The 26,891-nt window shown below is 41.4% G+C and overlaps 1 protein-coding gene across 2 annotated transcripts in view; it reads left to right on the forward strand.

Moving 5' to 3' along the window:
- The window catches only part of SH2D4B (SH2 domain containing 4B), a 119,383-nt gene that overhangs the window by 14,469 nt on the left and 78,023 nt on the right, over positions 1-26,891 (forward strand). For both annotated transcript variants that reach the window (XM_059729798.1, XM_014602621.3), the window contains exons 2-3: positions 13,203-13,362; positions 14,608-14,755. In XM_059729798.1, the coding sequence (XP_059585781.1) occupies positions 13,262-13,362; positions 14,608-14,755 (249 nt within the window). In that variant the 5' untranslated portion in view covers positions 13,203-13,261. The remainder of the gene's footprint in view (positions 1-13,202; positions 13,363-14,607; positions 14,756-26,891) is intronic.

Here is a 26,891-nt window from a genome sequence, read left to right on the forward strand (position 1 = left end):
TTTCCCCTCAGCATAATTTGTCCTGCCGGGCTCTCACAAATGTGAGCCTTGATAATTTTTTCAAAGACTTTGCCAAGGATGGAGTTGAGACTGACTGGCCTATAGTTGCTCGGGTCCTCCTTCCTCCCCTTCTTGAAAATGGGGACCACATTGGCCCTTTTCCAGTCCTCCGGGACTTGGCCCATGCGCCATGAGCGTTCAAATATTCCCGCCAGTGGCTCTGCAATGATGTCGGCCAGTGCCTTCAGCACCCTCGGATGGAGCTCATCCAGGCCTGCCGACTTAAAGGCTATATAAGTTAAGGACTGCTCAGGAGGAGGAGGGAGCAGCCATGAGGAAGACTCAGAGAGAGAGAGGAGCCCCGAGGAAGGCACTCAGAACCTGGAAGGTGGTCGGGCGCAGTGAGGTGGGTGGCTCAACGCAGGAGCACCCCCTACTGGCCATACTGGCCCACCACACATGGTTTGTGGTGCCATAAACCTCTTTGTGGTATCACAGATCACATGTGTTACACATTAAACCATGTATGACACTGCTAATTTGCAGTGCTGGGGCAAAATTTGCTACCAAAATTTGCTGGTAGCAAAAAGAAGAAAAATATTGCGAGAAAAAAGCAGCGCAAAGCATGCCGAAGTGGCATGCGCCAGGACAAACGTGGAGATGAGGGAGCTGATAGGTCTGCTCTGCCTGCTCCCCCATCTCTGTGTGCTGCAGAGCTCCCATGCTGAGGCACCCTGCCTGTGCTTCAGTGCATGGGCTCCACGTGCCTTAGTGTGGGGGCTCCTGCACTGAGGCATGTGAAGACGGAAGCAGTCAGTGCAGGGCTGCCTGCCCCCCTGTCTCGAGGCACACTGTGCCCCAGCCAGCCAGAGAGCAGCTGCCTGGGGTGCAGGGTGCCTCAGTGCAGGGGCTTCATGTGTCCCTGCCCAGCTGCCTGGGGCACAGTGCCTCAGCACAAGGGCTGCCTGCTGGCTAGCCCCTCACTGAGGGACTCTGTGCCAAAGCCAACCTCTCCCTGCACCATGAGGCAGTGGGACAATGTGTCCTGCTGCAAAGTACATGAGCAGGGGTGTGCACTGCAGCATAAATTAGCAACGCATATTTGTGCCACTATTATTTGTACTGCTGCAAATGCACACCCTTGCTCGTGTGGACACAGCCTTTAGGTTCCCAGAAGAACTTACTGTGTATCAGACAATCAGTCATGACTCTGGAAGTCTTCCCCCGCCCCCCCCCCCCCCCCGGCCTCTATTTTGCTTTCCAAAAACAAGGTGTATGTTTTATTTGGGGGCATGCAATATGCAATAAATATAATAATCTTTAGAAGCTTCACTTTTTGTAAGAATAAGATTCCTCACTCTGTTGGAGAGATTATTTTCTAGCTCCTGTCCTGAGAAAACATCTTGGTATTGCTGGAGCAAAATAACTGACTCCCTTCCATCTTATGGATCCTTTCAAATATCTATAGAGGGTGAAGTGATCTGTGTAATCTTTAAGACTCAGATTCTTCTGGTTAACAAAAAATTCTATATTAACTTGACAAGTACAAGTTTTATGTAGCCCACTCAAAGCATAAAGAAAACTGTCCACTTTTAGAAACAGTAATTACAGAATTGAAAAAGAATAATACATTCATATGTCAAGGGACAGGAAACCTTGAATGGTATCTAAAAACATCTGCAGGTTCAAGTGAACATAATTCAGCATGACTTTTAAACAATTTATATATACATTCAAACTGTGATTTTTCTAACTTCTTTAGAGTTTCATTCAGTGCAGTTTGTACCATCTGATCCACTGGTACAATACATAGAGGGTCAAGTGTCTGTTCCCTTAAATGTAGAAACATGTAAGAATCTATCGCTAGACAAACTACATAACTGATATATGCTTATGTGCTTTATACTGAATGTTACAGTATTTCTGTGGGAACAGGGGGTTAGACTAGGCATCTCTAACAGACGTTACAGGACTGTAGTTATGAAAATAAGTTTTTTCTTTGTTGTTGTTTTTTATTTTTTTTTTGGTTCAGTAGCCAAACCAAAACACTGGAAAAATCAGTCCAGGGTAAACCAGAATGGGAAATTCAGGAGGTTTTTGACAGAATAGATAAAAGAGCAATTTTGTTTTGGGTCATCCCAAAACAAAATATTTTGTTTGAATTTTGGTACAAATAAATGTTTTGTTCTATGTCCAATTAAATATTTCACTTTTAGGTTATTTAATCTTTTATAATTTCATTTTTAAAGGAACATGGTAGTTCAAAAAAAAAGCTAACTGAAACATTTCAACCTTTTCAAAATGAAATGTTAATTTGAAAATATTGCAACAATCATTTTGAAAATATTGCAACAATCATTTTGAAAATATTGAAACAATCATTTTGACTCCTCCTTCCTCTTCTGCCTCCCCCATACATATTAGTTCTTTTCAGTAAATTTCTGTGTCAGGTTTAAAAATAATATTTGGTCCTTTCAAGGTGGATTTTTTTTTAGTGAATTTATTCTTTACCACAAAATTTTGACCAATTCTGCACAGTACCACTCTCATTGTCTAATAAACGGCTTTCCTTTCTGGTAGTTTGATCTCAGGAAGCCCAGAAGTGGGAGAGTGTTATAGCACAGGATTGCAAAGTTCTGGCACAGCTGCTTCATAACTGAAGCATATACTATACCAATTAGAAGTATACTTAACTTAAGCTAACAGTATCAGTCCACTGATCAAAGTATTATTATGTAATGTGAATGAGATGGATTGTGACATTGACTTCTACTGAAAGAACTTTTTCTTAATAATGTAGTAGAATTCTTAGAGCTTTGAATTTTGGTGCTGGTATACCATATTTTCTAGCCTATAACACACATCTATTAGAAATAATAATTTAAAAGACCCTTCTGCTTGAAATTGGGGTGCACCTTACAAGCAAGGAAATATGGTAATAACTGTTTCTGCTGCTTAAGCAAAAGTAATTACACACACTGCACGAGGAGCAGAACAATGTGTAGTTTTGGCTTTCTAGATGTTGCTGTTTAGTTACTTAGTATGAGGAAAAATCCTTTTTCTTCATTCTGCTATTCCAAAACAAGGTGCACTTCTTATTCCAGGGCATGTTGTATGCAAAAGACTATGGTATTTACAAACTGGTTCTCAGGTTTGTCCTGAAGGGACATATTTCCATAGCAGTAAGCAGAGCTCACAGTCCTTGCTTGACTTTTTGTCTTAAAATCACTTAAAATAAATTTTAAAGTCTTAAAATTTAAGACTTTTGTGTCTTAAAATCACTGACATAAGTCACCTCAGCTTCAAGATGCCTTTGGGATTTGCTCTGGGTTGAGTGACAGGCAGCTTTTCTACTTTCACAGAAACACATTTATTTGATCAGGCAGGAGCCCTTTAACTGATTTAGCTGAATAGGGAATAAGTGAAGGAACCTGCCATTTTGGTTGCAGATTTTTCTTCAGTATCCAGAGCTAAGGTAGTTTGGAACTATCAGAATACCATCAACAAGATATCAAAAACAATTGCATTAAGCTGCTGAAGTACAGGCTTGTGAGTGCGGAGGGGATATCGGTTTGCTGCTACTCATTCTGACATTTATTTATTGTGAGTTGCAACTCATGAGGTTCAGAAAGGAACTGGTTGTAACAGCTGTAGTGCCATTTTCATGTCCTTAGCAAGACTAGCTGGGGATAGATTAGGTACATTTATCATTGCATGGTTAGAGAATAATTTCTTTATCTAAATTATATCAATGTTGCAAGGTCATTGGAGAATGAATGAAGATTCTTGAAGGTAAAAAAATAGGGCTGTGTGACGCTTCAGTTGCTGATTTGATTCGACAGATATTTGGCTCGATTTGGTGGCTGAATCTCTTGAATCCAAATTGAATCAGGAGACCCTTGAATCTCTCCAAATCGACTGGAACCCTCCAAATTGATTCACAGAGGTTCAGAAAGATACAATGATTCAGACATAGACACAGCTTTAAATGTTTTTTTCTACATACCTCAAGGTACCAGGCAACTTGTGAATGCTCTGATGGTGGGGTAGATGGAGCATTCTATGGGAGCATGGTGGGGGGGGGAGGGGGAGGGAGTGTCCCCACTGTGCTCAGCAACAGACTTGGAAGTGGACCACAAGCACTTCCGGTCCACTTCCAGGTCCACTGGGGTGTGTGCAGGGGGGGCCCCTGCACCTCCCATCCGGCTTGGCGACTGGTGCCGTCTGGGTCTGGGAGGGTACCTGGGGTCACCCTACAGCAGCTAACCCAGAAGTGGACCAGAACTACTTCCAGTCCCCTTCCGGGTTTGGTGCCAAGCACGCGCCCCCCCCTCTCCCCCCCGCCCGACTCCTGTGAGACTTTCCAGCCACCCTACCATCACAGCATTTATGACCCCTGCCTGGTACCTCAAGCTATGTAGAAAAAACATTTAACACTGTGTCTGTGGCCAAATCACTGATTTTTTGAATCACTGAATCTTCAGATTCAGATTCGGCCCAATCGAATCGGGACAGTAATCCGAATCAACAAATCAAGTCACTGTCCCTGATTTGGGCCGAATCTGAATTGAATACAGCCCGTTTTGCACACCCCTAACAGATATCCCTAGTGTCTCAGCCTCGTAGTTGGAGACTCAACTTCGTAACATATTGTGAATTTCAGCTGTGTGCATTGGCAAGTGCTCCTTTGTACTTCCCATGGTTACTGTAGAAAATATCTCAAACACTAAAGCCTGTCCTTGTTTACTAAGCCCCTGAGCACTCTGGTGATGTTAAAGAGCTGTAAGTTGCATAAATATAATTACCTGAGACATGCATTGCCTACTGAATGGCATCTGCTTTTAACAATGTCTGTTTTCTCATTCTCTGCATTTTTGGAGATGGGTCAAAATAAGACTGAAGCTCTCCAAAGTTTTTTGCAGTATTTGGAACCAAAATCAGGAGTGAATTCTTCCATTTCCAATGCAGTTGCAACATGAATGTCATGCAAACAAACAGTGTTCATTAAGAGCCTGATCCGACTGTAATTTGAAGCCAGCGGAAGGATTTTAATGGGCTCTGTCGAAGTTGGATCATGGCCTTAGATTTCTCATAATGGATTGATCTTCTGAGACCAGTTTAAGATTTTGACCGTGTTGGATTTAAATCTTACCATTTATTCATCCTTGATCCAAATTTGTTTACTTCAAATCCCAGTATGCACTATGCTTCAAATCCCAGTATGCAGTCTATATATAGACTGAGGAGAAACTGTGCATACTGTGCCATATATATATATATATATATATATATATATATATATGGCACACATTATATATATATATATATATAATGTGTGCCATACATAACACAGACTACATGGAGTTATTTAAATACATTAAAATTGCAAACCAAATCTTCAGCCAAAAGCAAAACAAAACAAAACAAACAAACCAAAAAAGTGCTGAAGTCATATTCTGTTTGGTAAGAAATGAACTCACTGGTTTTTAGAATAATACTGGATTATTGAATTGCTGGTTTTTAGAATAATACTGGATTATTGAATTGCTGATGTTCAGTAATTACTGGGTATTTGTTATACATTTAACATAAATCTTAGAACTAGGAATTTAATTTAGCTTTTAACACTAGAGGCATATTGTTATTCCTAGGATGCAATAATGTAATAGTCTCCATGTATTTTACTGGCTTGTGATATGATGTGGTTTTTTGTTTAATACTTTATACCAGCTGCACTGAGTATATGCTTACTGCAGGAGCAGGTTGAGATGGGGCTAAACAGTGGCTTCCAGACCATCATTTGGCTTAACTGATCCCAGGGCTAGAGAGAGCTCTAACAGCCCCCATAAAACCTGGATATGTACCATCTGAAACAGTGTTGCAAGGACTGCTCTGCCAGCCTGGGTTCAGTCAGAAGTCTGTGCTTCAGTTTTAGTCCTTGCCTGCCCTGTCATGCCTGCAACACAGCGGTTCCAAGTACACTAGCTTTATTTTGCCTGTGGGTTCTGCTACATTACACATGCTCATAAGCCCTCACTTTATGTAAAGTCTAAACAATCTAGCATTGGCTACTGAGACAGATATAGTGGAACATACATAGGCCATTAATACTGGGATTTCTGTGTAACTGTGTCTCTGTTTTCATGGTGCGGTCTGATGTTGGCACTAACTGGACACTCTCACATTCAGGCGAGTCTTCAAATAAACACACGCATTCTGGTTGTGAGCCCTCTGGTAATCATATGAAACTGATGGTGAGTTCATGAATACGTGATGTGGAAAGACAATAATACGTCAGCCAAGAGGAGAAAGGGAATTGCCAAAGCATATGCAACATTTCTCAATTGTTTTTTGTTGTTTTTTTTTAAAATATAAATCACCATAATATTTGGCTTAAAGGGACTGCCTTCAGTTAGCTAGGACTCTAGGGAATGAAGAAGCTGGGAGTTGTTGCAAGACTAGTTGGTGTGGGTGGTATCACATTAAATGGATGGATTCTGGAAGCCACCTGTGAGGGGCCTTCTATGACACTTTTTAAAAAAAAGCAATGTATATACGGACCAGAAATCATATTGATAGATTTGTTCCATTTTTAAATAATGCAGCAGTTCAACTAGAAAATGAATTCAGAATATTGCACTTTAGTTGGATGATCTTACAAACTTTCTTAAGTCACTGGCATTGAAAAGTCAGAGAATAATGGGTGGGCAACAAATTTACTCTCAACTGCAAGGGCTGGGCAACAAATTTACTCTCATACTGCCTTTGTGAATAAGAGTGTAAATCCTGGATATAGTCTCCCAGAAGGTACACCTGATATGAAAATAATATTGAAGTGGACCTTAGAGGACCAAGAAGATCTTTAGAGTGCTATTAGGGACTAATTTAAAAATGCAGTGGATTTATTTTGCTCCTTTGTGGGAATATGATAACAGCACGGAAAACGTGGAACTGTACCATGTGAATATGCAAACTAACTTGTTTTTTGTGTTACATATCGTTATCTTTTGCCATATTTGCTAATTATCATAGCCCTATTGAAATAAGTGTTTGTTCCGTTACAATCTTATCTCTTTTTCTTCGATGCTGCAGGAATATATTGTAGCATAATTATTTCCATGGTAACAGGCTGTAATTCTATAAACACAGGATTATGAGTTCATTATACGATCAAGAAGCAGCAGAAGAGCTATGGAGGCCTGATTTTTTTTTAAAGAAGACTTAGACCCCTCCCACCACCCCTTGATATATTATACAAAGCAGCTAAATTTCTGCCTCTACAAAAAATTATCCTCTAAAAAAGCTAAATTGCTCCATTCTGAAGTATGTGGATGTTCTGGGCGCTAAAGACAAAAGTCTTGGGTGCCGGGAGAGAGGTTATTTTTTTTTACCTCCCTCTGTTAATTTAAACAAAAATAAAACAAAATAACAACCAAAAAAATGTGTTTGGGGCAGGATAAGGAGTAAGACAGAAATGTACCTTAAGTTTTGGATTGTTGTTTTGGCAAGATGGATTAATGGCCAGCAAGCAGATGTAGCAGAAAATTGAATTTATTACACTGGCTATTCAGTTTATTGCATGTCTATGTTGTTTTTTCACAAGAATATTGCTATGATATAATTGGCGTATATATTGTAATGGATGAAACTAGTAGATTTAATGTAGCAAATGTGTTTCCATTTCATCTTCTGCTGGATTTCTCTAATCTTTGTAATTTTCAGAAACATTCATTTACAGACCAACATTTCTTAGGTTTGCTCCCAGCAAAGAAACTAATATTATTTTTGTTTGAAAGTTTAAGGAACAAAGTAGTTCAGCAAGTTTTGAAAGTAAGCAGAGTGGGGAAAAAACTTGTCCTTTTTTAAAGAACCAAAATGTTTAATGAGTTCAGATCTGCTGGAAAAAATCCTTGACTGTTCTAGTGAGAACTGTTTGTGTGTTGACTGAATGATATTCTATCTGGTCTTGATTCTGATGTAACTAACAGTGGGTGAGTTTACATGAGATGCTTAATGTGCAGAAGAGTAATTCTACTGTGCATTAGCATGGTGGGCAAAGCAAAGTAGATTGTCTAATGCGCAGTAGCATCACCAAAAATGTCCATCTGTGTTAATGCTCAGTAGTTCCAAATATGGCACATTAAGTTACTACCTGTCATTACAGGTACTAAACTTAAAATGTACCATAATTATGGTGCATTATTGAGCATGCAGATGCGCCCAGTGGTATACAAATTGCACCAAAGCATGGGTGTGTTTGCCCATTCACTCAAATAAGGCAATGAGAGGAACTAGTTTTTCCTCCATATTGCAAACATACCTATGTGAAAATCACTTGCAAAAACTTGCAAGTAGAACTAGGTAAGCAATAATATTTTTATTTATTTGCTCTTTTTAATATGTGTGATTAGTCTTTTTTTTGCAGACAAAAAGTACCTAACTTATAGTGTTGGTGACATAAATGAAATAAAATCGGTGGATAATTCTATGGCAGATGATCTTGCTAGATCTTTTAATTTGAATTTACAAGCAATTAGGAAAATGCCAATAGTCAGCTGTGGTGAAGTTTTTCTAGGACCTAAGCATCCCTGTGCCACCTTAACTTATTTCGCTGACTAGAAGAATTTATTAGACCTGTAGAATGAAGATTATACTTACACAGATAAACAAAACATCATATAGAGTCAATTTACTACAGCACATAAAAGAATATTTACTCCAGTGAATGTAGTAGCTTGGTGCAAGTAAGCTTGGAGAGGCTGAGTCCAAGTTTCTCTGGCTCACAACCTTCTGTTTCTAACTTAAGCCAGAGCATAACTTGCCTGAATGTAGCAAATGTAACTTGGAATAGAAATGCACTTAGCCTGTAGATTTTCCAGATCCAACCTGAAAACTTTGAAGATGGAAATGTCCTTAGTTCTGAAGGGCGTGTGAGAGCTGCTGATAAAAACTTATGCAAAACACACCATGCTTTAATGAACATATATCTGGTATCTATGTTCAGAAAGAACAAAACATTCCCCCAGAAGCTGCAGTGTCTGAAAACTACAAAGGAAAACAGGCTGATCAGCCTGGTGCTGGAGCTAAATGCTGATGCAGCCTAATTCAAATGCAGTACAAGTTTCAGGAGGGTTTAACCTCCTTATAGAAATCGTAGTAGAGGAGTAGAAAGAAAAGGAATATTTTATGCAGAGATGATAAAGAGGTCAAAGAGTATGAGTACAAAGCTTTCCAGCTAGTCTCATGGCTCTACAGGACCTACAGCTGCACTCAGTGGAGAAGCCGCACTTGGCAGCTGGAATGCAGCCTCAGGGCTGCCACCACCAAGGGCTGGAATCCAGCAGATATGCCTGCTCCACCAGAGGAGGACCCTAGACAGGTGGATGCAAGTGTAGGTGGATGCAAGTGTAATGTCTGTATGTACCCAAAGTAATTATTTGTAAAAGATAGCTCTAATAAAGCTAATTAAATGAAAATATTTAAAAATGCCTCACATATCAGTTTCCTGCAAAAAAAAAAAGATATTTTTGATGAAATGCCAGTTTCTTTGTGATTATTTTCAGTTTAAATATTTCAACAAGCTCTAACAAGAAAAGACCATAAAAGCTTAAAATCTAAACAGACAAAACAGAGAAAAAGGCAGAATTTTTATCCCCATTTGAAAAATGGCTTACTGAAGTCATACAGGAAGTCTGGTTCAAAGTCAGGGATTAAAAATCAGGTCTACCATGCCCTAAACCACTCTTAACCACAAGAGTTCTCTCTTCCAACCCAGCCTGTGGTAGGCTGCAAAATAATCTTCCACAGGAAGTAATGAAAAATTAGACTGGCTAGAACACTTAAACTAAATGCATTATAAGGAAAATACTGTTTAAACATGGGAATGGACTGGATAAATTACCAGATCTCTATATCTCAGATATTTAGGTTCTAGAATTTAACAGCTTTAGTCCTCTACCATTTATTCATTTAAAGAATTCACTCAGTCATAGGCACTAGGATAAACTCCTGCAAGTTTGTGAGAGTTTGCAACATTTCAGAGATAAAATGCTCTATACCAGGGGCCGTGTAGTGCCCAACCTCAGATCAGAGGTCAGGTGTGCACAGGTGGCCAGGGACCAGAGTAAATTGGCTTAGCAGGCCTGGGTCCAGGTGGCCACCATCCAAGACCCTGTCCCTGCTCACTCCCCTGGGGCCAGCAGGCCACTGGGTGCTGGCCATGGGTAGTCTGCCTCCCTTGCCTCATTCCCAGGGTGGGACAGGACAGGCTTCTGACAGCACCTGCTGCCATGGCTCCAGACCCCTCTCCCTCTCCCCCCACTCCAGCAGGCCAACCACTCTGCTGTGCTGCTTGCCAGCCTGTAGTTGCCAGGCTTTGGGTATGTGGGGCTCTGGGAAGACTGGGATGAGGAGCTTCCCGTGTCCCCATCGTCCCCACAGGGGTCTTCTCTAGGGAGACACCCCCCCATGCTGCCATTGTGCCCTGAATGTGCCTCTCCTGTTCATGCCCTGGGTGGTGCATGAGGAGCTTTTTGTGTGGACTGAGGAGCACTGACCCACTATGCCCTGCTGCTGCTGGCCATAGTGCCCTGGGTGCACCTGTGCACCTGGTACAGGACCTTGAGCCACAATGTTGTGGGAGGCAAGCCTGGGCTGCCCTGCAACCTCTACTACTTCCTGGAGAGCTACCTGTGGGTGTGCTACACATCCCTGCCCCCTGCAGCCAAGGAGTTGTCACAGGCCAGCTGGGCACTGTGAGTGTATCAATTTTATCACAGGCCAACTGGGCTGTTTGGTTCAGTTTTGGATTGAGGAGGCAAAGTTGGGGGTGGAGTAAAGGCAAATTTATTATAGCTTACACACACACACCAGTTAACAGAAAGATAAATATGATAAGCAGATAATGCAGTATTAAAGAGCTAATAGTAAAAAGCAAATAATAACAACAGATAGATCAATTCTGTCACAGGCCAACTGGGCACTGCGAGGGTATTAGCCACTGAGCTGTTCAAAACAACAGATAGACAGACATGGGTTGGCAACTTATCGATAGTCCCTCAATGCCAGGTATGCATCAAGTGATTCCAGCGAAGTCAGGTGTCCCCGATTGCCGTTGTCAGAGGGATTAACGGGGAAGATCCCTTGATCAGGATCCGATCCTCACTCACACTGGGAGTCTGGGGTCTGGGCGTGGAACAGAAATGACCGTTCCATTCCCTCCTTCCTGCTGGTCACCTGATGCACATGCTTTTTATACCTAGTCTTATGCTAATCTGTTGGCTTTAGAGTCACTCACAATGTTACCCTATAGCTGACCTATGGGATTGAAAGGTGTTAAAAATTATCATAAAATGTTACTACCTAGACTCAGTTTTATCCAATAAGCAAATTACAATGTAGCACTTTTAGGTTTGAAATTGACATTGCTCTGCCTAAGCCCCAACCCCTTTAAGGTTTTCTTTGAATATGCTTTCCTGGAATGTGTTGGGTGTGCCAGGCAGTTGGATCCAGTTTTTTATCGTTAAAGCTGAACCCTGAGCAGAAACCATTAGGTCAGCTAATCTTGCATCTACAGCTTTGTCCATGGGGCCCAGTCAGTTCTACAAACAGTTAATTTTATCATTTTGGTTAAATTTATGACAGACAAGTTACATTTGCGGTTTACAAACTTACAAGCTTTATATTAACTAATATTACCTGTTTAGGCAAAATACCAAATGCCTCTAAGAAGCACATATTTATTACTTATTAATCCCTCTGGTTCTGGCTGTCACAGGAGTATATTACCACCAGCATTGATGCATTCCTTGGCCTGTGAGGCCTGTGCCCACCTAGCTGTGCGGGCATGGGCTGCTCAATAAAGTTTGGCAGTATCTCCCATCTCTCTGCATGCTGTGGGGGATTGGTGGGGGGCGGGAACCTGGGGCCAGGAGAGTGCAGACAGGCCAGGCCAAAAGGGAGGGCAGGGGCTGGGGGCTGGTGTGGGGAGGGCCCTCCCCCCAGAGCAGGGCTTACCATGTGAGTGGGGCTGGTGTGGCTGGTGGCTCCATGTGGCCACAGATGTTGGCAGTGGCATGTGGCTCTGGGCAGTGTCCTCGGACAGCAGGGCACAGTGGAAAGGTGACCATCTGGGCCCTCTCCCCTCCCCTTGGGGAGGAGCTGGCATTGCTGGTGGTTGGTGGTGTCATGGCCAGCTGTGCTTCATGGTGGGAGCTGGGGCTGCGGTGCTGTCTTGGGCTCTCCAAGCAGCTGGTGGAGGGTGCAGCTGGGGAGCTCAGTGGAATGTGCTGCTGAACACCCAAGGGGCCTTCCCTGGCTGGGACAGGGGCTTGGGCAGGCCACCCATGCTGCTATAGACAGAAAAACTGTAGCCTGGGTCCCAGGGCATGAGTATGTCCATCAGTTGCCTCATAAAGGGTATGGACTTACAGGCACTCCCTGACCACTGATTGTGGTTGTTGATGGATACCTACCGCACCTGCAAGGCCTTGACCTTTATGTGGTACTGCCATGCTGACCAGTCATGCCCATGCTCCCACATCCAGGCTGACAGCCCCTCATAGACATGGGTGTTGGAGTGCCCACCCTGCTCAAACTGACACTGCACCTCCACCTTGCCCCACAGTACCACGAGATCATCAGTTTCCTCCTGGACCAGTTGGGGTCCCACTTGGCAGGCATGGGTGTGGGCACAGCTGTGGATAAGGAAAATGCCATTGTGGGTCCTGTGCTACCTCTCTAGGTCCCCAGTGTGGCTGTCCCTGTGTTGCTGGGCCTGGACAAATGCCTTAAGCCTATTTTAATAAGTGAATTTAAATCATAGGCTTAATATTCCATTATGCCAGAGGTGTCCTGTGAGGTATGTCCTGAGGGGTTCCCAGAGGTGCTGGGAATTTGGGGGTGGAGTGAGTGGAGGCAGGGTTTACTAACAGATTCCTTACTACAGAGCCCCACTGGGGATACATGTTGGTGAGAGTTGGGGTTGGGGTGGGGCTGGGGGTGTGGGATGAGCAGCAGCAGTGCAGGGACAAATGTCCAAGCCACCAGGTACTTGCCATGAGAAGCCCTGTGGTTTGGATGTGACCCATGGGCCCAGGTAAGTTTGACACCCCTGCAGTATGCAATTTAACCTGTATTTATTTCTGAATCTGAGCTAGCTGCCTTATGAGACCTTATCCTGCTTATTTTGGTGGATGTTACAGGTAATGGCAAACGTGTGCAGTGGCTGCATGGAAGTGATGATGAGGTCTGGGTCTGGGTTATGGGAGAAGCCACAGGTGACAAGCCGTATGAACAGATTTCTGAAGAACTAATTGCAGAACGAGCCAGGCAGCAAGCACAGAAGGAGGCAGAAGAATTATGGTAAGGATTTAAGAGTTTGAATTCAGGCTCGATTCCTTGCCATTCACAGCCATTTAGAAAGGTGGCAGGTAATACTGAGGAAGTATGGTAATAATATTCTTGTATATATTTTTTACTTGAATGGGATTATTTAGATTTTTTTTAAACAAAATGCTGTATTCACTTCTAATTCAAATTGATGCAACTTAATTCTTTTCTACAAAATATAGAAACAAATTATGTTTTAGGAGGAATTTTTGTTTTCTTTGAAAAACTGGAAAACAAGGAAAAATTCTCACAATTTTTCATTTATTAAAAGATCCCTTTTTTACATCGCTAATTTTTATCTGCTACTCCGTATAACTTTGGCTGGACTAGATTTGCTCTGATGAACTCCTAAAACCATTAACCTGTTTGCAGAATAAAACTAACCAACCTGCTTTTGAATAACGATTAAATCAGAGATGCCCATTGTCAGAAGTTTGTGGCTACAACTGGAGGTTTTTGTACATAAATTCTGTTGCAGCATTAGTTTTTTTGTAAGTTAGTTTTAATTTTTAGTCCAAGAATAGTATAACTCATATTGCCATAACTATACTTCTAATAGAGACGTCTGTAGCTTTGGGAGTAGTCAGAGGTTTTTCTGATGCTCAGTGACATTGAGAGAATAGGGTCATTATAAAGCTTCCAAAAATGGGTATTGAAATGACAAGTTATTCTATATTTATTCCTTCTCATATCATTTGTTTTCTGTCCAAACTGTCTGCTGCCTATTTCTAGTTTGCATATTTAATGTGGTATTCAAATTTGTGTTCTTTTTGCCTCTTACATTGTCAGTGACAATGCATATTCTACTACTGGAATTTAGCAGTGGATTTTTTTTTAATATTTAGGCAAAATAAAGGTTCCACATTACTTTCCCATATTGCTATGCTGAATTTGCATTGCTAATAGGGGAACTTGTGTTTTTTTTATCGGGAAAAGAAACAGGTTATGGTGTGACTCAAAGACATTCAGGAAGCAGATATCACTAAGATAGTGCTATTTTTATTTACATTTGCTCTGCCAGCTGGGTATTTGCTTGGAACTTGGACCATAGTGCTTCATTTTAGATACATTTGAATTATTTTCCTGTATGTTTTCATGCAATCTTGTATATTACTTATTGTCAGTAATTATTGCTTACCTACTGAATAAAGGCTAATTTTCACTTCAATTATTTTCAATTTTTTTCAATTATTTTTATTTTCAAATTATTTTCTGTAGGAGGCAAAAAGAGGCTGAAATTACAAAGAAATTCCGGGATGCTATGGCTAAGGAAAAAGCCAGAATAGTGGCTGAAAAATGGAAAATAGAAATAGAAGATCGAAAAGCAGCCAAACTGATGGAGGAAAAAATTCAAGAGGAATTAAAGGTTTGCACATAATCATCTTTAGTCTCTATTGTCATTTTTACTTTTCCATATTGATTCACCGAGCCTGTCACCTTCATGCAGTTTATTTCTAAACACTGAAAAACTGTTGTAGGGTTCCCTCCTGAAATATACAAGTAACGCCATTGCATTTCTTCGGTACAGCTGGATGAATAACGTACAAAATAATACATTGCATTCAAAAATATCATGATAGTCATTAAATAGGTTTTTCAATTAACAAGTGAACAATTGTTTAGCTAGCTGTGTAATGAATAAAAATAGCAAGAATATACCAGGAAAAAGGTTTGGAAAATGTTGTCAGTATGTTTTAGATTGTACACGTGTATATTTCATTTAAAAATGCTTTTCCCTTTTTCTCCAATTAAGTAGAAATTGATCTTGTTCCTATTAATTATATGCATGAGGGAGGCAATTGACTTAATAGCTCATTGTTCTTCACTCCACAGGTGTTAACAATTATCTCTTCTTTATCAAGCTAACTTTTCTTAAGGCAATTTTACAGTCCACTAGCTTTACGGTTTTCAGCGTTTTTTGTACCAGGACTGATCTGTAAACACTGATGGCCAGTCCTGACCCAGTGCCCCTCACTCCTGACCTGTTGTCCCTCTGCCTCTGGGCCCTAGCCCCCCAGTGTGTGAAGCAGGGGTTGGGTGTGTGTAGGGTGTGGGGGGGCCCAAGTAGTCCCAAGCAGCCCTTTGAAGGCTGGAACTCTGTCAGCCTGCAAGGGAAAAGACACAGTTTTTCTCCTTTAGAGGAGAATCAATTTTTAAATTTTGTATGTGACCCTTTCATGTATTCTTCTGGGTTGCAACCCATAGGTTGAGAAATGCTGCCTAGCTGCTCCTGGTTTCTGTCCTCCTAATTCACAGCATTGGAGACTTGTTAGCTCTTTTCAAAATCATAGATCCACTTACAGAGACCAATCTTCAGGAGTAGCTAAGGTCTCAGCAGAAAAGTGAGAATAAACCAGCTGAAAATTAGGCTCTGATCCTGCTCTATAACTGTGGACCATTTTTTTCCCTTCACTCTGCCTTTCAAAAACAAGTTTCATATTATATTCTGGGGTGTGTTATAGGTGAGGATTTATGGTAATATTCTGCTAGTGACCTCCCAGGAGTTATAATCCACATAGGAAATGCTCACATATTACCTTGGTTCTTCTTCCAGTTAGTAGGTCAGATCACTGATTTTAGCTGATGCCAGCAACTAACCACTCTTGTTTCTATATATCAGGTTGAGGAAGCTGCTGATGTGTGGAGTTGTGGCAGGAGGAGATCCTGTGTCTGTTATATGTGTGTCATTAATTTTTGTGCAGTTGTCTTAAATGTATTCCTCCCTTTGTTAGAAATGAGAGGAGCAACTTTTGGAATTGTTAAAAGTAATAACACTGTCTGCTAAGTGGATTACATGTGTAGTAAGCAGAATAAATATTTGTGCTTGTCCTCCTCAGATCACCAGAAAGCAAAGCCCTCTTGAACAAAGAATCTTACACATCTCCTCACTTTATAAGTTGCCACCCATACCATGTTAGCAGCAACTAAAGTCAGATTGCTCTTATCTGAAGGATAATAGAACAACACTCTTCAGTCATAGTACCTTTCTTACATTTCAAAGAAAAACACACCTTGCAAAACAGTGTGGCAAATCATTGCATTGCTCATGTAACATAGTGCCACTTGCATTTAGGGGAAGGCAATCGCTTATGCTTTTTCTGCAGCTTTAAATTACTGATACCAAACTCTGCTCTAAGCTCAGTGGGTGTGTCTACACGTGCCCCTGACTGCACAGGTCATTTTTGACCCTACTGCACAGCAGCAACAAACTACTGCAAAACTACATGGTTAGTGCCTGCCAATGCTATGGTGACATAGCGTCTCATGTAGACACACCCACTGAGTACAAAGTGAGTCGTGGATTGAATGACCTTTACTCACACAATTCATCTGTGCGCTAGGAGACATTCCATAATCCATCACAAATTGTTATGAGGTTGGAAGCCTTGCAAAATTTCCCTGTGCTGTAAGGAAGACCAGAACCTGGTCCATTTTGAATACCAAACTTCAGTAATTTTTGCTCTGATCCTACTCAGGAAATGTAGCTTATTGTTTTTTTTCACTTTCCCATAGCTCAAACATTGGAAAAGATTGTGATGAAAATTAAATAAAGAAAAACTACTTTAAAGCAGAGGCCTCATTGAAATGAAAACTTAAGTCTCAAAGTTTAGCTTGTGAAACCAAAAAGTTATAAATGAAAGCTCTTTTGCAATACCAGTGTTATAATAATAGATGAATTACCTTGAAGCTCCAACCCTACAATCAGATCTGTATTTGTGGACCCTCATATTTCAAAGGGACTCATAGGATATTGCCTTCTTGGATGCAGTTGGGGGATTGGTACCTTGCATAAAAAAATCCTGTGTAAATGTTTTTAAAGCATTTCATCTTTCTTTTTAAGGGCAAATCATACGCATAGTTATCTAGGATTGATTAAAAACAATAGAGAAATGTAAAAGTCAAATATCAAACCAGATGGCCAGCTTGGTCAGTTGTTCAGCTTTGTGTCCACTAGAATATTTAGTTCCACTCCATTTATTCTTTTGATGTCTTCCTTTGCATGGTGCAGTTGCCCATTTCAGTAGCTATATCAGATATCTTTAAAAGAAATATGACTGGAAAGTATATAAAAGTGCTTCTAGCATTTTCTTTAAAAAAATATTTATTTCCCTCTAAGAAGTTAATCAAAGCAGGATAACAGTGGAAAAAGAGGCAAATTGGTTAAAAATCTATTCATGTTTGACTGCAATCATTGAAATCCTAAAGAAATGGGTCTTTCATGAATGATTCAGGGGATGGAATGAGATGCAGCTCAGTTAGCGAGCCCACGTTAACAAGTTTAAAATATTTAACACATCATTAATCATCCTTCTGTGATGATGACTGGACCACATTTAAAACAGTCTCCAAAGCGGGGAATAAAAAACATGAACTCCATTAAAATTTCATCGTCTTGAAGCATTTTGATTTGGGAAATTGAAGCTTTCTGTCCATTCTACTGATGTGTTTAATTTCTAACCATATTGTATCACAACTTGCCCTTTTAAAATAGCTTTTATTCCTCTTGACATATCATGGGACTTTAAAGTTGTCTGGACTAGATAAAATATATCTTCACATATCAAAGTGAGTGATGATCCCAGTTTCCTTTTGCTAATACTAATCTTACCTTCCTTGGTGTTTCTTAAGCAGAGGCGCATTTAATTTATGATGCCATAGACTAAGTGTTGATTGCTCTATTTTTGTAATTTAAGGGCAGCTATCCTTTTATGCTCCTTCTTCAATTGACAAATAAGAAAGCCAATTACTGACATTAATCTTCTGCTAATTCTCAAAGACTGGGCATCATTTTTACTGTTACCTGTCATTGCTGCTGCTGCCAAACAACTTTGCACAATATGCAGAATGAGCACAAATGAAAGGTTTGAGTCTTAGCTAGGTGACCATAGAATTCTTTATAGACTTAGAAGAAATAGTGGTGTGATTACTGAGTGACTGCTTCATCTGCTCCCCATTCAGCACAGAAATATTAATGGTAATGAACTATCTACTTGACAACTTGAGATGCTTGCCCAGATTAACGATATAAACACAGCTCATAACAAAGCTAGATTCTTTCTTAGGAAATATTTGCTAAATGAAATGCATTTTCAGCAAAAACTTGATAAAGTTCATTATAGCTCCATCGCAAAATTTAGTAATATCTAAGAATTCTGACTATAAAGAAAAAAACCTTAGTATTTTTCTTCCTGCTCCCATCACTTAAAAAATAAATATCTTTTTTTTTCTTTATACAGTTGCCTATTTATCTGTTATAAAAGTTAGAGAGCTGTTTGGTTCCCGCTGAGAAGGAGATCTCACAGTTTCCCCATCCTATATTTTGAAAATTTATGATATTTTAATTTTAAAATAAAATATTTTCCCCACCAACACCAACTGTAGTTTTACTGCCAGAATCAGACTCTTTATATAGGATATTAACCAAAAAGTACCATTTAACTCTGACAGTTTCTACCACCAAGCAGATTAACAAGATATGTTTAAGCCACTAATGAAAATAATGCCATATGTTTCATAGAATTCTTCAAGGCCCAAAAGATCCTTGTTTTGCAGGGCTCACATTTTAGGTAAAGCACAGCAAATTTGATCTTCGGCTTGTATGAAGTCCACACAACTTCATTTCCCTTAATTGAACTATGCCAATTTACATTAGCTGAGGATCTGGTTCAGCAAATGTAACCAGTTCACAGGAATACTACACAACTGCTTAGAAAGTGAACTGGAAGTGTTGTCCCCTAGTGAAACTTGAGGAGTGATAAGATATTATTGCCTGAACTGGAATTTGGCCAAAAAAACAAAGGTAATATCTGAAAAGGGTTTCAGGTCTTTTGTGATTAAAAAAAAAAAAATGGTTATGATCTCAGATTTTTCGTGGCTAGAGATAGTCATAATCTTTGCTTTCCATATTTTCCAAAGTAGAGCCTCTGTGCACCGAGGCACAAAGCCAGGTCACCGGTTTTGTACTGATTCTGCATCTTTGTCTATGGTAGATAATTATACCAGGTGTAATTAATACAGTACAACAATAACTGGCATCCTCTAGAGTGTCTAAATAAGAAGAACTCCTTCACTTGCATTTGTCTTCGAACTTATGAACAGGGTAGTGAATTGATACCTTACACTGCCCCTGGAAGTAAAGAGGGGGGCAACTTTTGGATGGGAGTTTAACTTTTAATTTAATGGCTAAGTACAGAGGTTCAAAATGCCCAAGGTGGAACTGATTCAGCCTTTGCAGGATTTTCTAAACTGCATAGATTGGACTCATAATGAACTGAACTGAACCCAGAATGAACTAATCTGAACTGATGTTTCGTGTTCCAGTGTCTAAAGCAGGCAGAACCCTGCAGTGGCCCAAGCCAGGATCCTGGGGACAATCATGCATGCCTCTCATCATGCCAGATCCTGCTGAAGGCTGCTGAACCCATCCAACTGGCATACCTGATTGGCTGCTGAAAACCACTTCCACCCTCTATTGTCAGCCACAGGCAGGGGGGAGAGCCAGTACACAATCGCTTCTCCCTATCTCTGCCCCCTCACCAACTGCTGGTTTCTCTAAGGGGTGTGGATGGGAGCAGGGGAATGTACACCTGGTTGGGCAGGGGTTTGCATGGCATGGGGGTGGGGGGTGGTACCACCTATGCGAGGGCTTTTCCATCAGCTGTAGCTCAGTGAGTCAGGCTGGGAAAACCCCAGTTTTGCCCCTTTGCCAGCTGCTGGCCTATCTGAGAGGTGGAGGGGGGGAACGCACCCTTGGGTCTGGCACTGCAGGGCAGTGCTGGGCGGGGGATTTGTTCCCCCCTCATCTCTCAGAGAGACTAGTGGCTGGTGAGCTGGTGGGGTTGAGTCTTTCCCAGCCTGACTCGCTGGGTTGTGGGCAGGTTGTAAAGCCCCTATTGTGGGGGCTGCCCTCCCCCAACACCATGCATATTCCTGCTGGGGCACTGGTGGCAGGCCAGGGTGGGGGGAAGTCTTACCCCTCCCCTTGCCTCTCAGAGAGGCTGGTGGCTGGTGAGGGGACGGGGCTGGGGCTTTCACAACTCAAGAGCTCTCTGGGTTGGCGGAGAAAGCCCCCCTTGGGTAAGGATTTTCCTCTCGCTCTGTGCAGACCCAGATCCAGTGGGGAGGAGTTTGTTCCCCTGTGTCCCCATCCTGCTGGACTGACAGATGCAGGCTTGGGAGAAGAGGCTATACTGCCTCTGCTCTGTGACAACTAGGGATGGGGCCATCCCTGCTCAGAGCAGGCAGCACACAGCCCTGGGCTGCAATAGACTGATTTACCTTAAATCAGTTAAATCTGATACTACATCCAACTAGGTTTATCTTAAACTGGTTTATGTGCCCTGAACTTTTTTATGTTACAGGTTTGAATTGGTTTTCAATCATTTGCACTGTTTTATGTGTAACTTCTGTCCCTAACCAATATGTATACAAGCACTTCTCTTTGGATCATGAGAGAATTTTCTGAACAAACGTCTATTGGGGAAATTCACTGGTTTTGACAGATTACTGTTGAAACACAGGTAGGGTTCCAGAGTCTGTGGCTTTGGGACTATTTTGCTTTGCAGACTGTCAAAGGATCTTGGAGCTTCCTGCTGCAGAGCTGAGTGTGGGGAAGCTCTGGGAGCTCCCTGGTTCTAGCAAGGCCTCTCAGGATCTAGGCTTCTGGGTCCCTGGCAAGGAGCACCCCAGTCTGCATATCCCTGGAAGTTCTAGACATTTTGATGTCACAGCAGAGAGCCTGGAAATGCTGAGGCTCCCAACTTGGCATGGGGAACTTGTGCAGTCAGGAGCTTGGGAGCCCTGGTTGGAGCTAGGGTACTTAGAACTTCTAGGCTTCCTTTCTGAGGGGGAGATTCTGTCTCTATATTGATACAATGGGGACTCTTCCCCACTTTCTGTGCAGGTTTGGACAACACAAGTAGACCCTAGACCCTGAGGAAAACTTCTGCTCAGTTTAGGGAAACTGTCAAACTGAAACATTTTGATTGTTCCACAGGAAACTCATTTTTGACAAGTTGCAGCTTCATCTGCACTAGCTGGAAACATTAGCAACCAACCTTATCTAAGAATAAGAGTGATTTATTTAGAGTTGGTTGCAGCAGGGCTAACAAATGTTGTATAAACATGGCTTTTCAGCATTGGCAGGAAATTTGTGGAAGACTCTTGACTTGCCAGGGGCTAAATAACATAATTTAGTTCACCCAAATTCTCCAGTATCCTTAAAGCCAGAGGGAATGCTTCTAGCTACTGAATCTCCAGTATAATATGCTGCAGTATGTTAGTAATTTAGAACTGAGTATTGGATTGGCAGCTTTCTGCCTGGTCTTTGAGATATTAAAGGATCACAGAACTAGGTGCTGTTTCTTTCATCTAGCAGCCAGGGTGTGATATTTCTGATGTGATGTGTGGATTATTAGAGCTGCTCTTTACTTACAATTTTGACCAATAAGACTGCGCTTATATGGAGAAAAAGGCAAGGTTGGTGGCAGAGTTTACCAATTGGGTTGTCTGTGGAAAACTAGTCCATGTTCATAGAGATGCACACACACATACCTTAGATTAATGTTTTATATTTTTCAAATTCATTCTCTCTAAAAAGGACAGCATGAAAGAGTTTTGTGAGTTTAGAGCAAGTTAATATCTTTTAAGTGCTCATTTTTTTCTTAGCTATTTCTCTTTTGACTTTGGCTTTTGAAGATTCAAAAAAATAAAAATTGCTGTAATTTTCTCACCAGGCAAGACCTCCCCGTTCTCACTACTCAGAGGTTTGCAAGATTCTGTTGTTCCCTTAGGCTGTAAATGGATATCTCATTTAAGGAAGTCTTTTTTGTCTTGGGTTTTGTCCCTGACACATACATTTACAAAGGATGTGAACAAGCATTCATTGCACCCAGTCTAGGCCTTATTTTAAGCCACCTTGATTGGGAGCAGTTTATGCAGCAGCATGTGCAGTCATTTACTGCTCCTGGGAGACACACAGGGAGCCTGACTTTAGTAACTTGGGGTTGGGGGATCAGTGAAGCTAATGGGTCTTTGGGGGGGAATTGGTAGGCCCGTGGGAAGGGGAAAGATTGCCTGGTCAAGGGTGGGGGGTCAGGGGGCTAAAAATAGCCCAGTCAAGGTTGGTGGGGGGTGGTGTGGGATTAGCGCAACCTGGGGGCTGGGGTGAACACTTGGGCTTTCCCAGCCCCAGGGCTGTGCTGCAAATGTGTACAGGCATTCAGGAGATTGGGTTACTCTACTAGATTGGGTTAATCTGATCTCTATCTAAATTGGTGCACTTCCTGGGGTAAGCTAAATTAGATCATGCACACCATTTTTTGATTAATTAAATCTCCTGAATGCCTACACAATTGGGCCTCTAGATCAACCTAATCTTGAATGTGATGTCTGTACATACTCGAATCTAGCATGTCCAAGCTGCAATGATACTCCTCTGCCAGTGGGTGGTTAGGGAGAGCACACTTCCTGACAGGCTTATTTTGAGAATGACTTGAAATTAATTTAGAGAAGCCTCTAGGGGAAGGGTCTCTGAGGAAAAGTGTTAGCATATTTTACATGGCATGCTTCACAGGAACCTTATGTGGGATAATGGGTGTGAATATCTGTGGGAACTTGAAACAAATGGTTTTCTTCTGGGAGAAAATGCAACATCTGTTTACAGTCTTAGCTACTGTCATTTTTTCACAACAACAACAACATAGGAATTTATTTTGTTTCTTTGTTAGTAGATTTGAACTTTTAGTTACTGGTGTAAATTGGGATTTTTTTTGCATGCCAAGACTGCCTATTTCATGCCCACTTTGCTTCTAGCTGCTGGATATGCTGTTTTGCAGAAGTGATGAAAGAAAAGGGGTGCAGGAAAGACATTTCACCTTACAAAAGATAGGGAAGAAGAGCTGAGCAAATACTTTATTCTGAAAACAGAACAAACCCCTTTGCTAACATCAAAGGTTATAGAATCCTTAGCTTTACACCAAGTAAGACCAGAGTTTTTGTGTTCTTGCCAGACCCCTGTCAAGAAGCTGCTGGGATTCAAATCTAGGTTTCCCAGTAGTTTTGATATATCAGAGTTGGTAGTTCAACTGTTTTTTCAGGACATGAAGGGTGGGTAGTCTTAGAAATAATAAGACATCCCAGCCTTAACATATAAAATGCATTTAATCCATAAAATGCATTAAAGTATAGTATTGGGCTTTATGCTATGTGTAGTCTAATTAATTGTTCCCTACATGTTGTGTTATGGAACCTGTATGTTCTCCATGGGCACAGTGTTGTTAATATCTATTATTTCAGCTGGGAAGATTTCAGTTTTGCTCAAAAAAAATTCAAAACAAGGGGATAAGTCTTGTGTAGTAAAGATATGGTAGCTTCAATGGAAACATTATGTTGATGTATGCTACTTGAAGATCTGGCCCTTTAAGAAGCATAAACAGTATTTGACTCATTGCAGAAGGCAGAGACTTGTACTTGCTCCTGTTTCCCAATCCCTGAAGATGATGATTGCTTGTAATTAGTAAATTGCTTGCTTTTTTCAATCACTTTGAAATGTCAATGGACATGAAGCATTTAGAGCAATGTCAGCTGGCTGAATACTGTGAAGCAAGTGATCCCTGTGAAACCCAAGACACCTGTCCTTGTTTATCCACAATTGACAAAGTATGGCTGTTCTTTTCCTAGCCTTGCTAATAGTGAGTGTCATTTCTCCTTAAGTATACCTTTCTAGTGTGCTCCATGCCTCTGAACAACCAAACAACTCTTATCTTTGCTGCTACTTCTGGCCCTTGCTGAGATTGCAAAGGTCACACATGACACACAGATACTTTGGAGAGTCATCTAAAATCCTCTGATCCTTGTAGCAAAAGCTCCTCAACCACAAAAAAAACCTTTTAGGTAGAAAAAAGAGAAAATAAAACTTGTTTTGCAGTAGGAAAACAAGACACAATGTTTTTTCTATGTTCTGGAGAGAGCCCCTTCTCTCTACTGGAAATGCAGCTATGTTCATAGACTCATAGATTCATAGATGTTAGGGTTGGAAGGGACCTCGATAGATCATCGAGTCCGACCCCCTGCATAGGCAGGAAAGAGTGCTGGGTTCAGATGACCCCAGCCAGATGCCCATCTAACCTCCTCTTGAAGACCCCTAGGGTAGGGGAGAGCACCACCTCCCTTGGGAGCCCGTTCCAGACCTTGGCCACTCTAACTGTGAAGAAGTTCCTCCTAATGTTCAGTCTAAATCTGCTCTCTGCTAGCTTATGGCCATTATTTCTTGTGACCCCCAAGGGCGCCTTGGTGAGTAGAGTCTTACCAATTCCCCTCTGCACGCCCATGATGAACTTATAGGCAGCCACAATGTCACCTCTCAGCCTTCTCTTGTGGAGGCTGAAGAGGTCCAGGTGCCCTAGTCTCTCCTCGTAGGGGTTGGCTTGCAAGCCCTTAACCATACGAGTGGCCCTTCTCTGGACCCTCTCCAGGTTATCCACATCCCTTTTGAAGTGCGGCACCCAAAACTGCACTCAGCATTCCAACTGCGGTCTGACCAGCGCCCGATAGAGGGGGAGTATCACCTCCTTGGCTCTGTTTGTCAGCAGATGCATGATAAAGTGCAGTTAGCTTTTCTGATGACTTCATCACACTGATGACTCCTGTTCACCTTGGAGTCCACTAGGACTCATATGAACTTCTTTTAAGGATAACAAGGAGTGACAAGCAAATACTAATTGGTATATGACCTTGACTTCTAGGTGGCCTATAACAACAGATTTGACTTTGACTATAGGCCTAGTGAGTAGGGGCCTGACTAGGAGTGACAGCTGTGAATTGCCACTAGAGGGCTGGTAAGCCCAGGACCGGCTTCTATTCATGATCTAGGTGGGGGGGGGGTGTGAGAAATGGATTATGGTGGGAGGAGGAGGGAACAGAAACATGAAGCTGGAAGGCAGAGCGTTAATGGGATGGGGCTGATTAATGAAATGGGAGGTGGAAAGGAAATGGGGGTGGGAGAAGGGTGATGAAATGAAGGAAGCCAGACACTGGAGGATAAAATAAAAAGACATAGAAAAAACCCTCAAAGGGATGTGTATATATACCCTTTGATCCATGGGATGTCTTTGATGCACAGGGCATTACTGTGCTGCTAGCAGCAATGCCATCAGTGCCAACGACTAACCACAGCTACTTTTCCGTATATATATATATGTATATATTTTAAGACTAGGTTCTGCTAAAGATTATGGTGCAGATTGAGCCCTCAACATTGGTGAAGTCTTGCTCTCTATTTGAGGGGGTGACACGAGTCTAAGCAAACTAATACTACAATCCACTGGCAGGATGGAGTAATTACTGAGAGTATACCACAGATTTCAGAAGATGGTCATAGCTAGGAAATAATGCCAAGACTTCAGTCACATACACTTGTTTGGGGATCTTGATTAGCTCTTGTAAGCTACCATAGGTCAAGCTGTGTTAGCACGGTACCTGGAAAAGAGACATCCAAGTAAAACTTGGATACCAAACTAGCACTACAGCATAACTCTGCGCAGGGTGGCACTGAGTCTTGATCTGGAAGTTATGAGACTTCGAGAATATCAATAATCAGTTTATAGTCTGAGTCCCAGTATCTCTTCATTCACTTGTATGTATTTATAGTGTTTAATAAAATAGACTGTAGATTGTACTGGTCAGGTTGTGAACCCTGCTGTAATGAAAACTGCAGAGCTATATAACACACTGGATTTATTTTTGGAGTGATAAAGTATGTCCTACCACAAAGTTCAGGGTACATGTCCATAATATAATAGAATACACTGAAATGTGTAGAGATCCCCCTTGGAATGAAGGAGCAATCCTATCCAAAAATCACTGTCCCTCTCCCACTCTACCTCTCTACCCCATACCCAACACTTGGGGAAAAATGAACAAATGCAACTTTTACATTTAAGAATCATTTGCTCAAATGCCTGAGCACAGGTGCCATGTTAGAACAAGTCAGTCTCTTTTAACACATGTAACAGATTATTTTCTATTTGTTTAAATAGCTATAATACTTTCCAAAGACTTGAAGCCTAGGAGTACGTGGTTGTATACTGAACCTTGGGAAATGTCGAAGACCTTAACCCACCTATTTTTCAGTGTCACCTTGTTCCCATTTAAATCAGTTGTAAAAAATCCCATCTAAAAGAAACAGTTAAATCAACACTATGCCCTTTTGAAAATATCATTGTTAAGCCTCACACATGCACAGGGTACTTAAAGCTATTGGCTAATAAAAAGCCAGTTTTAGCTGAAAATCCACTGCAAAGATTAGAAAAGAAAAAAAAAATCAGTTTTATTTGCCCTGATTTCATGGGGCTGTTCTTAGAGATTAGTTAATGTTGAATTTCTTGAATAACCCATATTTGCTCTGGGCCTTTTTAGGTACAGGCTGGATTATGACAAAATGTTTGTGAGGAAATTATATTATCTAACTTTGGTGTTATAGGAACATGTTCTCTTTGTTGCTT

The sequence above is a fragment of the Alligator mississippiensis genome, chromosome 6 (assembly GCF_030867095.1).
Source record: "Alligator mississippiensis isolate rAllMis1 chromosome 6, rAllMis1, whole genome shotgun sequence".
In the NCBI taxonomy this organism is placed as follows: domain Eukaryota; kingdom Metazoa; phylum Chordata; order Crocodylia; family Alligatoridae; genus Alligator; species Alligator mississippiensis.